This window comes from Alosa sapidissima, chromosome 16 (genome assembly GCF_018492685.1).
Source record: "Alosa sapidissima isolate fAloSap1 chromosome 16, fAloSap1.pri, whole genome shotgun sequence".
NCBI lineage: Eukaryota > Metazoa > Chordata > Actinopteri > Clupeiformes > Clupeidae > Alosa > Alosa sapidissima.
Window position 1 is genome coordinate 32,910,771 of NC_055972.1, and position 24,113 is coordinate 32,934,883.

Here is a 24,113-nt window from a genome sequence, read left to right on the forward strand (position 1 = left end):
ATCATGACAACACTATGCCAGAGCCACTCTGTTTTCTAGATGTCGAGGATTGGAGGCATACCACCAACAAGTGATGCAGCTCAATGGCATATTAGAAGAGCACATTATCAAGCTCTAGTATGGAGGCAAGCACACATACTAAATCCAGTGTTACTAGAAGTAAAATGTTTTTTACTTGTCGGTTGTTGCTAACGGTAGATGCAGTTCTGCATTAGGCTTATTCCAGCTATCTAAGTTCATATGTACTGTAGGATATATTCTGAGTTGAAGGTTATCTGTGCAACTTGTTATTGTGATGAAATGCATTAAACACCACATGAGTGACTCACTATGTTAGCAATAAAAATATGGTTGTGTTTTGATTAGAATTTCGGAGTTTATTACATGTTAACTGTAATCATGTTCCCATTAAATACATTAATAAACTATAGTATGGGTTCTTTAATGCTCAGACATGTATTTAGAGAACACTTTTATTTGGTTTTAGTGATTACTTTTGAAATCAACCCAATTTAGGGAAAAATAAGCAAATAAAATCGCTATTTTATGTTAAAATGCTGATTATGTGGCTTAGAACTCAGACATAAAAAATATTCAGAATCAGCACCCTCAAATTAGGTAAGAAAGGTGGTTTACCAACTTTTCCTCAAATTTGCCGTCAGAAGTTCTCTTCTGTGAAGCTGCTCTCCCACTATAATAATCCTTACAAAAACAATAGGGCCTTGCGCCCTTCGGTGCTCGGGCCCTAATTAGCGGTTTATTTCTTTATTTTATTATTAGAGAGTGTTTTTCATGTGTTTTCAAGATTCGACTTCATGCTTATTAGCCTAGACTACTAAATGCTCTCCCCAATCCCCGACTTTCACATTGCATGTTTGTTTGTAATGGATGCAAAACAGGCTATTGCTGAATGTCTATGGAGGGACATGTGAAGCTGCCGTCCCGACCAGGCAGCCCCATTGTATTCTAAGTATGCACACATATCTATGTTTATACTATATTTTATGCAGGTGAGATATGGAAAAGCAGTTTTAGAAAAATGAGTTTTGCCATGTTAACCTATGGAGACTGATGGCCTGTGGGTCATGAAGGGCTCTTATTTGGATGTGCGGTGGCCTTACCCACGTAAGAATAACATTTTGTACTATAAAAACAGTATCATTGGAAATAACATTGTGTACTTATAGAAACATTATATCATTGGAAACATGTATTATTCTAGCTATATAAATGGCAGTGCATGGTATTTCCATAACTGCGAGATATACGCGCTTCACGATGATGGCAATGAGGACATTCACCAAGACGTAGCAGCAATCTATCTGAAATAACGCCTATTTAAAGTAGGCCTACCATTCATAATTGTCAAATATTGGAGTTGTGGGAAGTGTACATAGCTTAAACTGTATGTTTGAACTGTGTTTCGAGTTTAATGTTTTCATGTCGAAATTAAAGTCGACATGACATTTCAACTTTATTCTCAAAATTTCGAGTTTAAAGTGTAATCCAGCAAAAATTGACCCAAAGGTGTTTTTCTGAATTAAAACGCATCAAATAAGCTGTGGAGACAGTAATTTTCGTTGATCAACCACTACAGAGCTTGGCCTGGTATATGCTAAAGCCCCAAATTGCAAACGGTGGATTAGCTAACGACAGTAATCTAAACGCTTCCCAAATAGCATTTATTTTTTTAAACCAGTAATATTGTTCAAAACAGCACCAAACCTCTTGCTTAGTAGCTTGCTTAGGGTCTCTACACTTAAAACGAAGCACCAACAACCTAGTTAGCGAACCCGGAGTTTATTACAGAAGACTGAACACTTACCAACTGCCCCCCTAACGGCTCCTACACACAATTGCGTGCGTTGCAGTGCTGGAGACTCATCCCATTCACTTTACATGGGTTCACGTCATCCGTTGCCGAACAGAATTGTGGGCTGTTGCGTCGCGTTTCTCCCGTCGCTCGCGTTGAGAAGTTCAGCTGTTGCTGCACCGACAGACGGCACCGGCCAATCAAGCCAATCGACGGACGGCACCAACCAATCAAACCAATAGCTACCGTAGGGAACACCCACTGGCATGCGTTGACTGAACGCAACTGTGTGTTGAAGCCGTAACGGCACCGCAGTCACGCTATCCGGAGAAATTCTTAGGTCACCTCTTAACGATTTACGGACCCCCCCATTGTTTACATGTGTTGAATGGAAGTCAATGGGAGCTGTAAATTCTTAATAGAGGGGACCAAAGAATTTCTCTGTTTAATGTTGAGCCTATAAACTATAAACAACAATATATACAATGCAGAAATAAATGTATTCATCAAATCATTCACTTTCTTTGCTCAACAATTGAAACTTAAATAGTTCACATATTTATATTGGTTTCCTTTTACAGGACAGGGATCTTGGAGATGAGTATGGATGGAAGCAGGTTCATGGTGATGTGTTTCGACCATCAAGTCACCCCATGATGTTTTCTTCGCTCATCGGCTCTGGCTGTCAAATATTTTCTGTGTCTCTCATCGTCATTGTTGTGGCCATGATTGGGGATTTGTATACAGAGTAAGTTATTTGCATTACTATTGTTTTTTTATTATTTATTTACAATTTAGTCATTTTTGTACAGATATACACAAACAAAGGACAAGGGGGAAAAATAGAAAGTGTAATAGTGGACAAGACAAGAACACCAAGACGGGCATTAATAGACTTAAGGGGGAAAAAATAACTAGAAATGCAATTCCAAGGAATTACAGTGCATGAAAAGGCAATAATTGTGACGTAAAATATCATATAGTTAAAACAGATAATGCATAGTTTAATGAAAGTTGATAGTGTAAAAGTAGACTGTTTAAAAGTTGAATGAAACAATCTGTAAAAGTTGTTGATAGACTGATAGTTTAATGTAGCAGTGTCAAACATACGGCCCACGGGCCATGTACGATGATTTTGAACGGCCCGCACATCAGTCCCTCAACAACGAGAGAAAACTTCCTGTGTGTGTGTGTGTGTGTGTGTGATGTGTATCACACCAAATTGGCCCACCAACTATGCACAGTATCCCATTAGCTGCATGCCATCAGGCTATTTACAATTTTCTATCGCGTAAAGTTAGTGAACAAGTTATCAAAATTAACGCGCACACATTTTGTTTGAGCAGGAGACAGAATACGCACGCAGGCACAACTAGGCTACTTGTTGTTTTCTTTTACTCGGCTATCTAGATATGGTTATCAGCACACAATGTTGAGCTAATTCACAAACTCATAGGCTACTCATCATGGATATCACAAGTTTAAACAACGAAAACAGAAAGGACTGAGGCAGCAAAGCTTGAGTTATTCCAGATGGGCAAGAACATGGTAGGCAATTGGTGTGGTTGTCAGAACGTTAGACTGCATTACAGCTGTTTAAAGTCAGACGTCACGACACGCTAGAACAAAACTAAAGGTAAGTTTAGCTATAGGGCTGTATCAATTTGTCCAACTGAATAGCTCCTCGTAGATGTTGTTGTTGTTGTTGTTGTAATATTGCATGTGGATATTGTTATGCTATGTAGGCTACTTTTTTTGCAATGCACGGGCCTAAAACCGGGAAACGGACAAATATTGTACACGCATGAATTTGTTTTTGCCGGGCTGGGGGTGGGTAGGTGTGCGTACCATAGCACACACTCACTCACTCACACTCACACTCACACACACACAGTACCTTTCTTAGCAACAGTTAATTTTAGTGGTGAGCACAAACAAGTGTTATGGACATTGTTATGCACATTATTGACTGCAGTTTATTCTCATCAATGTCAGTCCATGAATGAATATTGATCAGTTGTTAACTAATAGGCCTAGAAGGTTTTTTTATTTCAGCCACACTGTTTTAAAGTGGTTAGGACCATTATTTCACACCAATTTTGAATAAGCCATACTGCAATTCCGATTTCATGGTTGCACCATGCACATGTTCGCCGATTATGTGGCCCTCAGTAACCTATAAATTCAATGATGTGGCCCTCTATGAAAATGAGTTTGACACCCCTGCTTTACTGCATGTTGATAGGCAAATAGTTTAATGGATGTTGATTAGCAGATGGCAATTGGCCAAGTTGAGCAGATGGCAGTTGATACAGGTGCAAATCAGTTTAATTGGCTCTTTGTGGGTGCCTAGTTGAGCAGCTGACAGTTCATACCGGTGCAAATCAGTTTAATTAAAACTGCAAAACAGTTTATGATGTCATAATGCTAATGAAAAGTCTATGGGGAAAAAAAGCTTGTTTTTTGTTAATATCTCAAATGGATCAGATAGTTTAGTGGATGTTGATGGACATAGTTTAATGCAGTGTTTCCCAACCTTTTTTCCTTGAAGGCCCCCTTGCCTGTGTCTAAGACAAGCCAGGGCCCCCTACCCGAACTCCTACCCGCATACACACAAAAAAAAAATAAAGTGATTAATTACAAACTTATAAGTTCAGAGGTAATAAATAGCTACATGAATTTAAATGTGGAACAAAAATATGGAATAATGTGGAATATTAAATTAAATGTGGAATAAAAATAATGTTAATGCAAAGTCAATGGGGAAAAATAAGCTTGTTTTTTGTTAATGTCTAAAAGTATAATGTTTACAAAAATGTGTCCTTTTCAAGACCTACGTTACAAAGTTTGAATGAAGTTTCTACGTTAAACAGTTGAAGCTGAATTAGACGCAGAAATTTTGGTAAGAAGAAGACTTCGGATAACATGCACTGATTTTCATGCACTGTAATAATAAACGAGACATTAACAGACATCACATAAGAGGGAAAGAAAAAAGGGCAGTCATTATTATTAACATTTACAAATATCCGTATGGCTGTGTGTATTAGGAATGTCATGAGAACCGATACTTGCGATACCTTTCGATTCTAAAATGAAAAAAACATAGACGATGCCAATTGTTCGTCGCAATCGTAAGCTCATATGCCAATGTAAGTATCGGTGCTTGGAGGCAGTATATGCCTCAGTGTTCCTCCTCAGTGAATGATCTAACAAGTCATCTCTCAAAAACATCAGGACATAAACCACGTATCAAAATCATAAGTTCTGAATCCAATACCCTCAAGCCCCTCTTTCAAAGGCTCTATTTTGGCGGTCAGAAACGGATGGTCTGAGGCGTGTAGTTTATAGACATTAAAGGTGTGGCTAGGGATGTAACGATTACCGGTATAATGGTAAATCTTGACGATAACAATTACCGTTTCAAATATCATAATTATTGCAGTTGATTACCACGGTGTGGAAACCGTGTGTTATAATCCTTCCCAGCTTCATCCAAGCCTGCTTTTGACATACAGTAGACCTGGTACAATTTAAAAAAAACTGGTACCCTACTGATTCTGTTGTCTAATTGATGGATTTAACTGCGATACGGATTAGGTTACACCTGATTTTAAAAGGCGGAACATTTTCCCTGCAAAACGTGTACTGTATCATGTAGCCACTCTGCGTCTTTTTATACCGCGATAATACCGAAAACCGTGATAATTTACATAACTTACATCTCGTGACCGTGCTTCTTCAGCTGTGCTTTATATGCGCCTTAAGCTATAGACCAGGTTTTTCTTGATCAGTGGCGTGATGAATTTTAGAAGGCTTATTTATGCTTCTGCGTCAACTCCATGCTGTAGCTACGCTGTCACTCCTACGGCGTCGTGACCCTTCTGGAGTTTCGTTGGGGTTGCTTTGCATCTCGCTAGGGTGTGTGTGGCTTCGAAGTTCTGTGTCGCCTGTGTCTGCATCGCTCACCACCGAAGCGCTAGTCAGAATGGCAAACCCCATAGACTGTTGTGCTGAAATATTAATCTTATTTTTTGGCCTTTTCTTGCTTAGATTTTGTAAAAAGTATCGAAATAGACACAGTAAAATCCAATGGGCTAGTTGCTGTAACCAGAAAATAAGTCTGAGGTTATTTGCGAGGTGTCTGCCAGCCAGTTTAAGTTAGCAAGCAAACTTTACCACAACTGCCCAAAAGGTACTGCTTGCTGGCAAAGTGCTAATTTTGAAAACGTTACTGACAAATAGACACTTTACAAATGGATAACCCTGTCATGTAACCAAAATATGTCTTTGTTTATTTGCAAAGCTTATGTCCGTGAACTACCATGTTGTTCACAGTAGGCTGCTTGAAATACCGGCTATCAACACACAGGACTAGTTGACCAATTACAATCCTTGCGGTCTGCGTCGCCTCAACGTGGGTTTACACATTTTTGGGGACACATATATTGCTTTTAGAGCCAAAATGCCTGATAAGAGCCAATTAGTCCAGAGGTCCTAGAGTTGTTTGTCAAGGGGATGGGTAGGTCCTCCTCCTTTGACAACACCCCAATAGAGATTCAGAGAAGCCCGATAGTCATTAATACCCGACTAGAGTATCAACACCTGAATAGAGTCAATAAAACCGGAGTAGAGTAGTTATCATGCGAATAGAGCCATAACGCCCGATAGTCATTAATATTCTAAATAGAATATTAACAACCGAATAGAGTAATTAACACCTGTGTAGGGTAATTAACACCCAAATAGAGCTTCAGAGAAGCCCGAGATAGCGCCGTTACGTCCATAGAGACTATTGCCCATTCTGTCTATTTTTGTAGAACAAAAGGATGACTACAGATTCCCCCTTTGCCCAGCTAAGGACAGCAATAGTACTACAAGGAACAATAGTACTCACCCAAAGAGTGATTTGTCCCATGAGTGTTGATCATACATAGTAGGTTTGAATTTTGGCAAAAATCCAGTCCATATCAATGAAAAATCTTGGATCTCTGGACTCAGAGTCCAGAGTGCTAGTCTCGGTAGAACCTCCATGGTTTCCATGGTAATTTTGATACCACAGATGAATGAAGACAGTCAGACCAATGGTAGGAAATATCCGGAACAGAGTTTAATTTACAATGATGCGCATCATAGGAGACAGCATGACTTCATCTAAAGATCCACCAGCTGCTCTAACTACACAAGGAAATAGTTAGGGTTTCCCCTAACTTTTTTCCCATCTCACGTGGACTGAATCAGACTCTGATTAGTGGCAACCTGGCAATCCGGAGCAGATAGCTACCGTCACAGGCATGCAGAACAGTGAAACACTGCAAAGTCATAATATTCCCTCTTATCTCTAAATACAGTCACACACTGATATACACAGGGAAAATACAGGAACAGAATGAAAAAAGAGCAGTCATCTCATTTGTGGAAGAACACATAACAAAAACATCAGGACATAAACCACTTATGAATATATAAATAATAAGTTCTGAATCCAATACAAGTTCCTAGTATGAACACAGGGTGCAGACATGTACTTAGTTTGGGTGACTTGAAAAATAGAGGCTGACTCTCATGTGCAACTTACCATGTTTTAAGCAGAATTTGTAGAAATCATTTTTTACTACCTTCACTTTGTCAGTGCATAGTCACTAGTTTTGCCATTAGTGTTATGGTTTTCTTCAAATAAAGTAAGTGATATAAAGTATAAAAGTGTCGTTCATCAAAAATAGACATGGTATTAGCATCACAGTAAACTATTCACCGACTGTTTATTTGTAAACACCTCTCTGTTACATTGTTTTATGATGTAATATCTTGGAAATGAAAATTGCGTTTTAAAAAATGTGTTAAAAATGTCAGTGTGTCAGTATCTCTAACTAATAATGTGTTGTTTTTTTTGTTTTTTTTGCTTGCTTGTTTGAGAAAATGTTAAGGACTTTTCTTGTTGGAAATTATATCTCCCACCCTGATTTTTAAATCTGAGGTGGTCAGGTGGGAAGATTTTCGTAAATCTAAGGAACTGACATAAAATGACCCCGTTAGATTATGCGTTCAGTCCAGCTCTTCATCTTAAGCAATCCGCATGCTTTGTTTTCTGTTACCTTTGTTTTCTGTTATAATTCCCAACAAGAAAAGTCCCTGCTCCAGCTCCAATGGCCGTGGTCTGTCCACCACCCCCGGCTGACTCAGAAACGGCTCTTGTTTGCGTGCCTGCCCTACCCCCACCTCCCAGCCTCCCAGTCTCTCCAGCTCTGCATCCCGGTGACACCCAACGACCTAAGCCACGATCACCTCACGCCCTGCCCCCGCCTGAGGCCTCCTTGCCTGTGCCTGTTGAGGTTTCCACGACTCTGGCAGCCTTGACGGGGACATCAAGGAGGTGGTCATCCCCCAGCCCCCACACCCCCTCAATACCAGGGCAACACTCACCTCCATCATCACAGGCTATCGTACCCCCACCATTACTGGATATTGCACCCCTCCCCCACATGGCGATCACGAACAAGGAGGTGACAACGACCTCAGTCAACAGCCATCAGACACACAGATCCCAGATGCACCCCTCCCCCTCCCCTCCCCTTACACCCCCCCATAATCACAATAGATCAAGTGAGAGCTCAACTAAAGAAACTGCTCAGACCCCAGGTATGCCATGCACTAGACCCGTTACAGTTTGCATACCAGGAGAAAGTGGGCGTGGACAATGCCATCACTTATCTTCTACACAGGACACATTCTCACCTAGACAAGGGGAAAAGTGCTGTGAGAATCATGTTCTTTGATTTCTCAAGTGCTTTTAACACCATCCAACCCCTCAGACTGGGAGACAAGCTCTTGCAGATGGGTGTGGACGCTCACCTGGTAACCTGGATTACAGATTACCTGACCGAGCGACCACAGTTCGTCAGACTGAAGAACTGTCTCTCTGACACTGTGATCAGCAGCACTGGAGCGCCACAGGGAACTGTGCTCTCTCCAGTCCTGTTCACCCTGTACATATCTGACTTCTGCTACAACACCGAGTCATGCCACATGCAGAAGTTTTCTGACGATACTGCAATTGTGGGGTGTATCAGGAACGGGCAGGAGGAGGAGTACAGGAGCCTGGTGGAGGACTTTGTGCAATGGTGCAAACTCAATCATCTTTAATTCAACACTTCAAAGACCAAGGAGATGGTGGTGGATTTCTGCAGGTCTAAGCCCACTGTGCACCTACAAGTATCTGGGTGTCCACCTGGACAATACACTGGGCTGGTCAGCCAACACTGACGCACTCTACAAGAAAGGGCAGAGCAGGCTCTACTTCCTGAGGAGGCTGCGGTCCTTCAATGTGTTCAGCAAGCTCCGCAGGATGTTCTACCAGTCTGTTGCTGCCAGCGTCCTCTTCTATGCAGTGGTATGCTGGAGAGGAAGCACAAAGAAGAAGGATGCGGAGCGAATTGACAGGCTGGTAAGGAAAGCTGGCTCTGCAGTGGGAGCTGAACTGGAGTGCATCACTTCAATGTCTGACAAAAGGACCCTGAACAAACTGATCAACATCTTGGACAATGTGTGTCACCCACTCCACAGCACTATTGTTAAGCAGAAGAGCCTGATCAGCTGGAGACTTTGCTCACTGCCTTGCACAACAGACAGACTGAGGAAGTCATTTGTCCCCAGGGCCATTGAACTGTTCAATGCTTCACTTAAGGGAAGAGGAGAGATAGACTTCTCTGCATAGTCTGTCTGCCTCTTCACCCCCTCCATGTTTGGATACTGTCTGTCCACTAGCCACTTTTACCACCGTCTTTCTGCCTCACTGTTTGCGTGCTATATTAGCACATATGCATAACCCCTCTCTCCATGCCACAGCCGGACTGTGGCCACACTTTCATTAATATATATATATATATATATATGTGTATATAGACTTTATTCTTGCACTGTTGGACTTACTCATTTGCACTATCACCATGACACTCATTCACACAGAGCACCTTACCTTACTATGCACAGAGAATCACAGACTCAGTCCCTGCCTCAGTCATTGCAAGCGCCTCTTGATTAATCACCCACTATGTGGATACTGTTTTTAGAATTGATTTAGATTAAGTGTTAGTTAGTATAATTTGTATTTTAGTATATTTAGTATATTCTTTATCTTCTAATGTCCTTATTGCTTAGTTGTGTTTTTTATATTATATACTTTTAATTACTTTTTCTGCCATTAGTGAATGTGTGTGTATTCTCTTAATGCTACTGAGACCTTGAATTTACCCTTGGGATCAATAAAGTATTGATCGATCGTAGTGTCCATTATCCTTGACATACATAACAGAAGGTTGATGGTAAAACAACTCCATTAATTGCAGAGGGAGTGTTGTAGATCTTGTTTGTCGTGTACATTTGTTAACCTATCCTATTATCGTCTGCAGGAGAGGATCCATGTTGAGCACAGCTATCTTTGTGTATGCTGCCACATCTCCTGTCAATGGATATTTTGGAGGAAGTTTGTATGCCAAACAAGGGGGTATGTGTATTTTTTTCAAAATTTCAAACTTTAGTTTGGGAGCGAAAGTACATTAATTGGAGGAGTTAACTGAACTATTTTTTGGGTAAACGATGAAATGGCTTATACTGAAAGCGCAAAGGGCGTGGCACCACATCAAAACAAATGACTTTAAAACGCTGACAAGGCTCAAAATAGCATTTGACTTGTGGTAGTGTGGAGTGGTCCCTACACACAAATTGAAGCATTGTAAACTTTAGATGAGCTTGTTGATGAGCTTGACGCCCTACTGTCTTCCATTCCTGAGAATGACTGTCCCATGCTTGTCCTTGATAACATGAACATCCACATGATAATCCAAGCTCTGTGTCTCTCATACATTTCTTTGAACTACAAACTATGAAAGTTTGAAGTCATCCTCCTCAAATAGACCCTAGGTTGTACAACGGGTCCACACTCCTCCAACTCACAAAGCAGCTAGAGAGCTTGATCTCATTCTCGCTCGAACCAGTGACACAGATACCCCTCTGCACCACTCCGACCTCTATTTCATACAGTTCAATGTGTGCCACGTGGCACCCATAAACTTTTCTCCACCTTCAAAACTCTCACCAACCTCACAGCTGACATCTTTGCGTCATTCTTCACTGACAAGGTAGCAGCCATCATTAGTCAGTTCTCTGAACCAAGCAGTCACAACCTACCTCCACAGGCAAAGGACACATCAAAGAACCCTACATACAGCAGTCCAACTACATACCCTCAGGCTGTCACTGGTGCATCATTTCCTTCATTCACCCCTCACTGAGAGTGAGTGAACTGAGAGAGTTGTCTAAACTTCTAACATGTAGCTGCCCTACTACATGCCCACTAGACCTTATTCCTACCAACCTCCTCCAAGACATATATCACACCAGCACATGCAATTAACCCTTCACTGGCCGAATTACTCTCAAGGAATGATCTCCTTAACCCTAACCAGTCTGGGTTCAAAAGTGGTCACTCCACCTAAATGGAGTGGAGTTAAAATCTGCCAGAGCAGCAACTCAGTCCTCAGTTCTCATCTTGCTTGACCTATCAGCTGACTGACACGGTCAACCACCGCATCCTACTATCCATACACTCAAACATGGGGATTTCAGGCAAAGCGCACTTCTGGTTTGAATCCTACCTCACCGAGCATTCGTTTAATGTGTCAATGTTTCACTGCCTTGTCACAGGGGTGCCCCAAGGCTCAGTGCTGGGGCCCCTTATCTTTGCTGTGTACACTATTGGGCCCAATTATCCACTCACATGGCTTCTCATATCACTGCTACGCAGATGATAAACAACTAGCTATCCTTCCCCCCTGATGATGCCACAGACTTGACACGGTCTCACACTGTCTCTGACATTTCCGCTTGGATGAAAGAACATCACCTCCAGCTAAACCTCTCTTAAGTCTGAACTGCTGGTCTTCCCAGCCAAGCAAACCATACATCACCAACACCAACATCAAAACTGACACCCTCTTACACCTACCAAGTTAGCAATAGATTGATGACCATCTAACCTTCTCTGACCATGTTGCCTCTGTCGCCCATGGCAGTTCGCACTATTCAATATAAGGACAATTAGACCGTACCTAACCCAACATGCCACTCAGTTCCTAGTACGGACCATGGTTATCTCACACCTTGACTACTGCAATGCCCTCCTCACAGGCCTTCCTGCTTGTTAACAGTTAAAACTGTTACAGATGCTCCAGAACGCTGCGGCCCGTCTGGTCTTAAATCAACCAAAAAGGGCACGTTAGCCCGCTGTTCATTGAGCTCCACTGGCTTCCCTCAGCCACCCACATCAAATTAAAGTCACTAATACTGGGATAGAAAGTGATTGCTGGGTCTGCTCCCATTTAAGTGCCCTCCATAAAGGCTTATGTTACCCCTTGGCCGCTGCGCTTCTCCAAGGAACGCTGTCTGGCACTGCCGCCCCACACACTTTTTTCCATCAGTGGTCCCCCGATGGTGGAACAAACCGCCAAGTCCCATCAGAGTAGGGATGTCGCTCTCTGTCTTCAAAAAACTCCTGACAATACCTTCTTTCCTAGCACTTCTGACAACCTCACACACCTGATACACTCATACCACACTCTTCCCTCTCTTCTCCCCTCTACTACTACTTCTACTACTTCTCCACCTAACCATACTTTGACTAGTACTTAGTACACGGGCAGCCGTGGCCTACAGGTTAGCACGTTCCTGTAACCGGAGGGTTGCCAGTTCGAACCCCGACCAGTAGGCACGGCTGAAGTGCCCTTGAGCAAGGCACCTAACCCCTCACTGCTCCCCGAGCGCCGCTGTTGATGCAGGCAGCTCACTGCGCCGGGATTAGTATGTGCTTCACCTCACTGTGTGTACACTGTGTGTTTCACTAATTCACGGATTGGGATAAATGCAGAGACCAAATTTCCCTCACGGGATCAAAAGAGTATATATACTTATACTTATACTTATATGTAAGCACTCCTATCCTCTAGTAATAGTATTGACAGATGGAGTGGTTATTCCTAGCTATAGTCTCCTCTGCACTGAAGCTTAAATGTTATTCTATATCTGTAGCTCTGTAGCTTAATTGTTAAAATGCTTAATTGTTAATAGCCTATGTGTCATTCTATTGCTGAAGCTCTGTAGCTTAATTATTAAAATGCTTAAATGTTAATAGCTTAAATGTTCTATCGCTGTAAGTCACTTTTGGATAAACACGTCTGCCAAATGAATAAATGTAAGTGTACAAAAAAAGTTATGATATGGACTGTTCATGAAGTCAGTTAACTTAACTCGTTTTTCCGTTACCGCCATCTAGACTTGTTGCCATCAGGCCCATTCGATTTTGTGAAGTGCTGTGCAGATCTGCGCAGCGCTGCATGACATCAAATGAGCCTACTGACTTATGTAATTTTCCTTAAGATGGCGATGACCAGAAGGCGAGTTAAAAAATACTATTTATGAAGTCTTTATCATTTTTCTATACACTTACAAATAGCTACCGGTATTTGTTTTGATGTAGTGCTATGCTCATTGCACTTTACTATAAGCCAGCTTGTTGATAATGTAAAAAATGGTCTAGCTCAAACCTGTCTGATTTAACATATTTTTATACCCAAATAAAATGTTTAACTCGTCATCCATAAATAGAGCCTAGGTTGTTTTTTGTACTCCAGATCATTCTTATAATTATACTGCTAATGCAAGCCATCATATCCATTGTATGACATGTCCTCTGTTCTAGGAAGGAGATGGATAAAACAGATGTTTATAGGGGCCTTTCTAATCCCTGCCATGGTGTGTGGTGTTGCATTTTTCATCAACTTTATTGCCATCTACTACCATGCCTCTCGGGCCATCCCTTTTGGCACAATGGTAAGTCCAAATCAGCCTTACAGAGCTGCTCTATGTACGTTTTATTTATCTGAATTACAATCAAATAGTCAAACAATTATAATAACATTCATGCACTTGCCATGCCAGCATGTACCAAGATTGGGTGCTGCTGGACTTTCACATCAGAAGAAATTAAAGGAGAAATCAGCGAGTTTTCACATAGATCTCCATTTCTCAAGGTCACCGAGTTCTGATGGTACAAAAAAATGAAAACAATTGGTTTTACCTAGCTCGAGTTGCTACAGCACGACAGTACTCAGTGACTTCGAGAAGCAGAGATCTGTGTAAAAACTCGATGGATTTCTCCTTTAACAACAGAATCAATACAAACCACACCCTGAAATTTGAAGTAATTTTTGTCAACATGGTCTATAGATGTTGTGTACCAAATTCAGAAGTGGGGGTGGCTGGGTGTGTTTTAATCAGTAGCATCCAAAGAAAATTACATATGGAACCTGGGATATGGCCCATAACCTAAAAGTACTTAATGTAGCACCCCCTAGAGTTGAGCGGTCGCTGGCAGGATTTGAACTTGCCTACCAAGTTTGGTGCCTGTGTGACTTGTACTTCTTGCTGCCCAATCACTGTTAGGTAATTAGAAGAACAATATAATAATCCTTACAAAAACAGTAGTCGTAGTAGTTGTAGTCGTAGTGCCAAGTTGAACATTGTGCAATATGTTTTTGTCATTTTTACAGGTCGCAGTGTGTTGTATTTGTTTCTTTGTCATTCTTCCCCTCAATCTGGTTGGTACCATTCTGGGAAGAAACCTGTCTGGTCAGCCCAACTTTCCCTGTAGGGTGAATGCGGTCCCAAGGCCTATCCCAGAGAAGAAATGGTAACTGAGTAAATGCTTTGTAATAGTTACCTGTTTGTATATGTACAGTATATAATATAATATACCGTATTTTCCGGACTATAAGTCGCACTTTTTTTCATAGTTTGGCTGGTCCTGCGACTTATAGTCAGGTGCGACTTGTATATGAAAAAAAATATATAATTGAACATGTTTTTAAATGTTAATTTATATTAACTGACATGAACCCTACATGAAACATTACCGTCTACAGCCTAGAGAGAGCGCTCTCAAATGCACAAGTCCTGTGCACTTTCAGTCAGAGATTAGTGCTTGTGCTATGCCTGAAACACACGTGCATACTTAAATCCTCAAATGGCCGGGATTCTATTTATAGCCGGGCCTCAGATTCGGACAAATAAAAGCCAGTATAATTTTGTTTCAATTTAACTCATAAAAGAGCTCTTTTTAATACTTTATATTGTTGGTTGGTTTAATATTGTTGTCTATGAAAAGTCATCTTCCCACACCATGAGTCTCCAACACGTTGCTCTCAAGCTACCAGTCGCATGCAGCCCCTTTCTGAGCTAGAGGCTAAAGCAATAACCTACATTTAAACACAATTGTTGCTACCAGGCATCAGCCTACGAATTTTAAAAAAAAAGTAAATCATGCATAATTTAAAAAATAACTAAATTTAGGCTATCTTAGACCTTTTTGGCTATACGGAATACGGTTTCACTTGCAGCACAGCACACGTTCCATGAATGAATGAAAGCGGATGCCTTATCTCGCAATAAGCGGATGGAAATCCCAACACTCTTTCATACATGAAACTTAATAGTGAATCATTAAATACCCCACAGATTTCAGTGGTCATCAGTCCCGATATTTAGCAATATAATCAAACAGTCCAAACGTAAATCAAATCTCAAATTGAACATCTGCTTTTGATAGCCTACCGGTATGCCGCTCCAAACGAAAAGTAGGCCTATGTCTCACAATAAAACGCAAGAAATAAAGCCCTATAGCTGATCGCTGTTTTGCTACTAATTATCTTTCACATAATGAATATGCACAGAAAGTGAAAGTAGGCCTACTATGCGCTCCGTGTCTGTAGCTGTCTGTTCACGTCCACAATCGATTATAACGTTCCTCAAATGGAGAACACATCCATGTTCTCTCGCGTTATAGGCTGTCATGCTTCTGTGTTTGCAAAATTCCTGACTGTTCCTGATCGCTAAACGTTTGTTGATAGCGTTTGATGCAGAAGCACCTATAATTTGACTTCAGCGGTGACAAATCCTGCTGAGAGAGAGAGAGCAACGAGAGAGAGAAACGAGAGAGAGAGGCAGCCCCAAAGTGGTCCTGCGCACGCGCTTGTGTGTCTCTGCATGGGGTTCGTTCGTCCGTCCAGTCAATAGTCCCGCATTCAGGCCGCTCCATTATTAGATTAATGTCAGACAGCGCTGTAAAATCTGTGGGAATTTCTCGCATTATGATGGCTAGAGTTGCGGGACTTTTATTAGTATGCTCAATACTTTGTAATAATTTTAGCGCGGGATTTTAATCCCGCGCTAAAATTTAGGCGCACAATTTAAATGCGCATCTTTTTTTTTCTCTCGCTCTCTTTTTCTCTCAGCATGTTCTGCTGCCAGTTTGTGCCAATATATCATCCAAAATGCTTGATTGCATTGCATTCTCCACATTTTTAGCTAAATTTTAATTTACCACATCAGCATTTTTGTTCAGTGAATCTTTTGTAAATTGCTTTACAATAGCGTCGGGGCCTTGTCAGCAGCCTCCAGCTTGCCTCTTGCCACTATTCACTCCTTCGTCTTCAACATTCCCTGTAGAATTCTCAATATTTTTGGCCTCAATGTGTCCAGTTACATAGTCTGTCTGTTCTTAGTCTTGGATTTTGTGAAATAAATTTCTAAATATCACCTGCTTGCTGCATCTTCGCTCTGCACGTCCTTTTAAAACTGCATCTTTTTCTCTCTCAAGCATTTAATCTGCTGCCGGCTTGTCTCTCCACATCGTCCAAAATGCTTGATTGCATTGCATTCTCCACATTTTTACCTAAATTTTCATGTATCATATCAGCATTTTTGTTCATTGAATCTTTTGTAAATTGCTTTACAATTACAGTCGGGCCTATAGGCCTATTGCTTGGCTTGCCTCAGCTTCGGTCACATCCTTTTAAAACCGTCTTTTTCTCTATCGTGAGAGTTTAATCTGCTGCCAGCTTGTTACTTCACATCGCCCAAAATGCTTGATTGCATTGCATTCTCCACATTTTTAGCTACATTTTCATGTATCATATCAGCATTTTTGTTAAGTGAATCTTTTGTAAATTGCTTTACAATTATCGTCGGGCCTAGGCCTATTGACTGGCTTGCTTCAGTCACGTCTAAAACTGCATCTTTTTCTCTCTTGTGAGCATTTAATCTGCTGCCAGCTTGTGACTCCACATCGCCCAAAATGCTTGATTGCATTGTATTCTCCACATTTTAGATACATTTTGGTGTACCACATGGCATTTTCTTTCAGTGAATCTTTGCAATTACCTTCCTGCCCTCCTCTTGGCTGCCTTCACTCCTTCGTCTTCATTAACATTAATCTTTTTGGCTTCAATAATCTAGTTACATAGTCTCTGTTTTTGGTTTTGGAATTTGTTAAATACATTTCTAAATAAATGCGACTTATAGTCCGGTCCGACTTATATATGTTTTTTTTCTTGTTCATGACTCATTTTTTGACTGATGCGACTTATAGTCTGGAAAATACGGTAATATAATATAATTAAGCAATATAGCACGAGTGAGAGTGGGGTGTTGTATAAAAGCAATATAGCACGAGTGAGAGTGGGGTTGGTCATGGATATTCCCACGGCTGTTGTTGCCTGCGCCACTCGGCCTCCGGCCTCGTGGCTACGGTCGAACAACACCCGTGGGAATATCCATGACCAACCCCACTCTCACTCGTGCTATATTGCTTTTATACAACAATTCTACCACAAACTAAATAATCTGAAAACACCCCAATATTGTTTAAAAATGTTAATTTCGACGTCGTTCGTACGCATCAAAAAATAGTTCCCTTTTCAGCGTCTTGGTTGCTAGGTAACCAACATTCCAGATCCCTCGTTACGGGTCTTTGTGGTTTACGTGTCTTCTTGAAAGAAATGTTGAAAGTCGGGCTGAAATCACATTCATATCTAGCTTTGCTGCATGCATGTTACAAGGACACTGGGCCATGTCATGTATGGGACATGGTACTGCAAAAAAACGGAAACATAGCCTACATTGCAGAACCACTCAACTTTATTAATTTATGGTGAATAAATGTTAGACTACTGTGCACAGCCCCATATGTTTTTCTGACACAATGCTAGCACGTTAGCAGCGGTTAGCTAACTATGCTAACGTTAGTTATCTACAAGTCTCCTCCAAGTGACAATCATATTATAGGCCCTACACAATGCTGGCAATGCTGAGAACAATTAGCATCCTCGTTTATCTTACTTACATTGAGTTGACTGTGTGGCTTAATCCACAGATGTGGTGAAGCACTGTTTCATTATGGTTTGCTAAGGAGTAACCCATTGCTTAAAATAGCGGAGAGCTGGGATGAGAACATTGTGTCAAATCGCATTGTATCGCGGAGTGATTTATTATTAGCTGTGCAAAGTCTGAGTTGAAATGTCCAGGGATATTCCAACTCATGGAACGTCTCTCGGCCAATCAGAAACAAATAAATAGTTCCATAGAACCCAATTGTTGTATAATATATATATATATATATATATATATATATATATATATATATATATATATATATATATATATATATATATATATATATATATATTTTTACCTATTTTTCTTATGCTTACCAGGTTTATGGAACCGGCTGTCATTGTTTGTCTTGGTGGCATTCTACCATTTGGGTCAATTTTCATTGAGATGTAAGTGTCAATCTGTATTTGATAAAATGCACTATTTCATCAGTGTATTGAAGAAAATAATGTATATTGTGTTTGAATCAGTGGTGGACCGTGCGTTCAGTGGTTAGGCCATCAATGATGACTATTTTTTGACAAAAAATAATAATAGGGGGCGTTCCGGGGGGGATACCCCCAGAAGATTTAAAATTTGCAATTTTAAAATGTGCAGCGTTAAAATGTGCAATTTCACAGTGGGGGGAAAAGTTTTCTCTTTGGCTAGCTAGCTAGCAGCTGGCTGAGTTTGTGTAATTTCCTGAAGTGGAAAGAGATTTTGTTCAGGCCTTAATAGATATCCTTTGTTTGAAAATAAATCGTTTCTATTTTTTCCTCTTAATTCCATGTGTTGCAACTCACTGGTAACTTTTAACTTATTCACGACTGTAACAAAACACTGCAACTCTCGCTCGCCCTCGAACTAGTCCATCTTCCTGTTTCCGCCTTGTCGCGCTCGTCTGAAAAAAAATGAGTGGTGCGATCCTGGCGCGCCAGCAAGATCTACGTCATTTTGACGTCACGTTGTCGCGCTACCGGTCGGGTGCATCTAGTATGTAGAAGCCCTTACCCGGCCATCATCCTTATCAGCAGAAAAGTGAATAGGCTGCTAGGCTACTTATTTAACACCCATATTCATTACAATCTGCTGTCTGCTACTGTCCGGTGAAGACGTGCAATTTAGTCCATGTCATATTGAAAGTGAACACCAAGTGCGCTCAAGTATGGGTTTGTGCAGACTATTTTGAAATATTTAGGCTATCGGTTGCCTAACTTATGTTCATGACTTGCACGCACATATGGCACTGCCACAGGTCTACAATGATGTGTCCAAATCATTTAATAGTTTAATCTGACATCAGCAAACTTCAGACTGTTTGTAGGGCTCTCCTATTTAGCTGTAGGCTAGTTTTAACGTTAACGTTACAGTGCAACCGTTTTAGGTTGTGCTGCTGCTGTGATTACTCAAAAGCTACCGGTAATGTGGAAATACCTGTTTGCCAAACGTATTTATGAGAAAGTGTCTCAACAAGAAAGTGTCTTAATGTAATTGCCCTATGCTGCTACTAGGCTACTGCTTGTTGGCTATTTCAGAATGTCTGATGGCCACGCCATGGATTTCACCAATAATGTCCACAAAACGTAGATATATTAAAAAGTCAGACTAACTAGCAGGGCAGGAAACCATCCAGACAGCTTCACCAAAGCCACATGACACACAACTTCAAGCTAGCATACAGTCTAGTGGTAACCAAGCACTGCGGTTTCCAAGCAGCACAAAAACACATTTTTATATAGAAAAGGGCCAGATCACAAGCATGTCTATGTTATCAAATAAACATGAAACAAAACTTACCAATTCCTAGCTGACGTTATGTGCATCTCGCTAACATGTAGTCCAGTTGACACTGTAACGTTAACATTACATTATATAATTTTGCTTAATGAAGGCATCAATATATCTTTTTTTAAAACAAAAACGGTCAATATACTGTCCATAACTATAACCATAGCCATGTCAGTGTGACATGTACTTTTCCAGTGAATATCAGTCTGACTGACAGACAGAAGATACCCACGAAGTTCCACAAGTCAAATAGATAGCGTCAAAATTCGTGATGAGCGGTTCCGGGTATTCTTTTCGAACATTGCAGGCCCAACTGCAGTCAGTCCTGCCTACCTTGCCATAATAAGTCGATTTGATTGGCTAATCAGTCAGATGTAGCCATCAATCAACCCGAATCCAAACATATGATTTCTAATGGTTGCTTAGGTACCGAAAACGCAGTGATTCCTTGTGAAGGCCTGCTGCGGGCCTTAACAAGGGAAGACATGCGATTGGATAAAACTGTGTCGCACGCCCTCACTATTTGTTCACACAATCTGTCAATCAGATCACATAGCGGAAAGCGGTAGGATATGGTAGTAGTCAAGAACGATCGGGAAGGAGAAGCAGAAGCAAATAATAAATGCTAAAGTACAATGTTATTAAAGACACTATTATTTTTCATTCGTTTGAAAATAGTTAGGCCTTCAGAGAAGGCCTTGAAGGCCCTGACGGTCCGCCACTGGTTTGAATGCAATATTCGATATACATTATACATGCTTTACACATCTACTTTTAGCCATGGGTTTTGAGAGATTTTTGACATTAGTTACTCATCAGTAATCAAACACATTTTCTCTGTTTCTCAGGTACTTCATATTCACATCATTTTGGGCGTACAAGATTTACTATGTGTATGGCTTCATGATGCTGGTCCTGGTGATTCTGTGCATTGTTACTGTGTGTGTGACCATAGTGTGCACATACTTTCTTCTTAATGCAGAAGACTACAGATGGTAAGTACAGTCCTATGAAGAAACATTTATATGAGGGGGCAACTTTGGGGTGGGCATATTGTTTTCTTATCTGAACTTGAATACAACTTTATTTCATATTAATTAAGTTTGTGTAATGAGTCTGAAATTCCTCTCTGCAGGCAATGGACAAGCTTCCTGTCTGCTGCATCGACAGCAGTTTATGTGTACATGTATTCTTTTTACTACTACTTTTTCAAAACAAAGTAAGTATATCATACATTGTTTGAATTACAATAGTTCCGTTATTGGTTGCTTAAAGCCTCTTCCATAGACACTTTAGCTCTAACAGGCATAGTAACTACAGCACATAAATCTGGCAGTGTAACATTTGAATGGTCTTTGTGGGGTAAACATTGCAAGTCAATATTAAGGAATGCTATGCCCCCCCAAAATATTGTACTATATACAATATACTGATTTCTTTTTTTCACTATATTCTGTAATGATTAGAGGATGAAAAAGGTAGTCAAGTGTTAAACTTATGACAATATTCCAAACATTACTTAAGGGATATTGGACAACATTTCATCAGAAAGTAGAAAATAAATAATGCATGTATGAGGTAGAAATGCCACCACAAAACAAAGCAGAGTGTTATCTTTTGCTACCTAAACACTTCCCTTAATATTAAATGAGTCATACAAAGCAGTCTTCCATTTCCTTCAAGTCAAAGGTAGCAAAGCTGCATTTCTAACTGAATATGGATCATTTTAAACAGATATAGATAATAGCCCCACTAAGTTTTTTTTTTTTTTTTGTTTCATCAGCCAAAAGTGCCGCTTAGTTTTCATGATTTCATACAATGGCCCTGTTGCCAAATCGGATGCAGGAGTACCTGACGAAGTTTACTGAACGATAACAAAAACATGTTAAGTGACACAAACTTCTCTCTATAGGATGTATGGCTTGTTTCAAACATCATTCTACTTTGGCTACATGGCTGTGTTCAGCACTGCACTGGGAATAATGTGTGGTGAGTTTAATAATGCCCTATTTACACAAAGAATTACATGTTTTGTTTAGCTGTTAGTTTTAGTTTGTAGTCAAATGCTTACAGTAGCTCTGTATATATTAAGGTTATTGTGTTGCATTAAAATTATATGTGTCCCCTTCTTTTCTTCAGGGGCTGTTGGATACATGGGAACAAGTGCCTTTGTGAGGAAGATATACACAAATGTTAAGATTGACTAGTTCAGTCAGTGATATTTGGACACATGAAAGATCTAATGTTTTTTTCCCCAGAGGCAGGCAACACTTGTTTTCAAAAAAGTGATTGTGGTATCTTACCTTGTATAGATCTTACTTCATTTTCTGGATTATTTGCAGTTAAATGACAGAAGTGCACAGAAAAAAGGACAGCAGTGTTTAATTATTTTCTAATCAGCTACTTCCAATCACCCCTTTCCTGCAATATAACTAAGTTCCTAGGGTTCATTTATAAATACGTTAACACATTTCCCTCCTCTTTCTGGCAGATGTCTCACCCACCAACTGTGAACATAGTTTTATTGATGGAATAATGTAGCTCTCTTCAGTGAAGAGGCCAAAGTATATTGAAAGCCTTTATTCTATTTTATGAGACTATCGGAGAGTTGGATTTGTGTTTGGATTCTGTAAATCACATATGATGCATCACACATCTGTAACATTTCCATTGATTAGATATAGTTAAAGTTCTAGTAACATTTTAATTCTGTTTCCAATCTGGTTCAAATTAACTTTAAAGTGACTCATTTGATCAACAAGCTTTCACAACAGAACGCTACGGTTTCTTCATGAGAATAAACAAAAACTGGAAAGGTTTTGTGGCGGACATGCCTACCAGTCTCATTTATACATTTTCTCATCTGCTCAAAGATAATATATGGATGGGGTATATGTAAACAACCTTCATATTGTATGGATCTAGATTCCCAGACTATTTTGATGTACAGATGTGCTAAGGGGGGAGTTTTTTTATATTATTATTGCTATTACTATATTTAGTCTTTTTGGGGAAAGGGGGTGGAGGCACTATTAGGGAGGTTGGCTTTGTTACATCTTGCCTGAATTTGCATGACATTTTCTCCTTGACAAAGGTACTTCAGAGTCTCTTTTTGGGCCATCATTACATCATAACATGCCTATGCCATGTGCACTTCTTAATTCGAATAGTCTTGCACACAGATGTAGTCATAACCATGGGGAATGGGAAGTCTTTGTATGTTTGTGTTTTCCTTTTTTATTGATTTAAAGCTTTAAAAAGCTCTCCATGTTTTGGATGGCTGAATACCTTGAGCTGTCTTCAGTATCAGTGACCTGAATCATTGTCGTGAATGTCATAAGAAATGGCAATCATGCTGATTTTCAACAAACGATACTGCACAAATTGAAGTCAGTGTAAAATTATTTAGATGTTGTTCCCAGGAGTGCTACATTGTGCTTAAAATGTGTTTTATATTTCATGTAAATACAGTAGGTATCTAAAAAAAGGCTTTGCCAGTTTTAAGACAACAGTCCTGATTGTTTAATTTCTATATTCATCTGGCATTTTCCTTGGTTGGCAGGACATTTTAAAACCAGATGTGAACTTGTTGTAAAAAGATGGAAAATAAACCTAATATCTATGTATATAAGATGTGTTTTCTTTTTTATTATGATTTTTTGTACATCTGTAATGCTATTCAGTTATTGGAGTATTGTTCATGTGTCAAGTCATTTGATTTAGATAGATAGATAGATAGATAGATAGATAGATAGATACTTTATTGATCCCCAGGGGAAATTCAAGGTCTCAGCAGCATACAGACAACAAACACATTCTTTAACAGCAGAAAGAGTAATTAAAGTATATAATATAAAAACACAACTAAGCAATAAGGACAGTAGAAGATAAAGAATATGCTAAATATACTATGCTATATACAAATTATATTAACACTTAATCTAAATCAATTCTAAAAACAGTATCAGTGATTAATCAAGAGGCGCTTGCAATGACTGAGGCAGGGACTGAGCCGGTGATTCTCTGTGCATAGTAAGGTAAGGTAAGGTGCTCTGTGTGAATGAGTGTCATGGTGATAGTCATGGTGATGGTGCAAATGAGTAAGTCCAACAATGCAGAAATAAAGTAAAGTCTATATATTTAACTCATAGACTGTATATATAGAACTGGACAGTGTGCCGTCTGTTAAGAGTGATGCGAGCGCTAGTCCAGAGCCCCCTGGTGGCTGGCTGCAGTACAATGTGTAACTCCG

The 24,113-nt window shown here is 40.1% G+C and overlaps 1 protein-coding gene across 1 annotated transcript in view; it reads left to right on the forward strand.

Annotated features, from left to right (window-relative positions):
- tm9sf3 (transmembrane 9 superfamily member 3) overlaps window positions 1-23,492 on the forward strand; it is a 58,927-nt gene extending 35,435 nt beyond the window's left edge. Inside the window, exons 7-15 of the mRNA XM_042066043.1 lie at window positions 2,395-2,561; window positions 10,222-10,316; window positions 13,566-13,696; window positions 14,416-14,555; window positions 18,415-18,483; window positions 20,710-20,856; window positions 20,997-21,080; window positions 21,774-21,850; window positions 22,001-23,492. Of these exons, the coding sequence (XP_041921977.1) occupies window positions 2,395-2,561; window positions 10,222-10,316; window positions 13,566-13,696; window positions 14,416-14,555; window positions 18,415-18,483; window positions 20,710-20,856; window positions 20,997-21,080; window positions 21,774-21,850; window positions 22,001-22,068 (978 nt within the window). The 3' untranslated portion in view covers window positions 22,069-23,492. The remainder of the gene's footprint in view (window positions 1-2,394; window positions 2,562-10,221; window positions 10,317-13,565; window positions 13,697-14,415; window positions 14,556-18,414; window positions 18,484-20,709; window positions 20,857-20,996; window positions 21,081-21,773; window positions 21,851-22,000) is intronic.
- The last annotated feature ends 621 nt before the right edge of the window (window positions 23,493-24,113 follow it).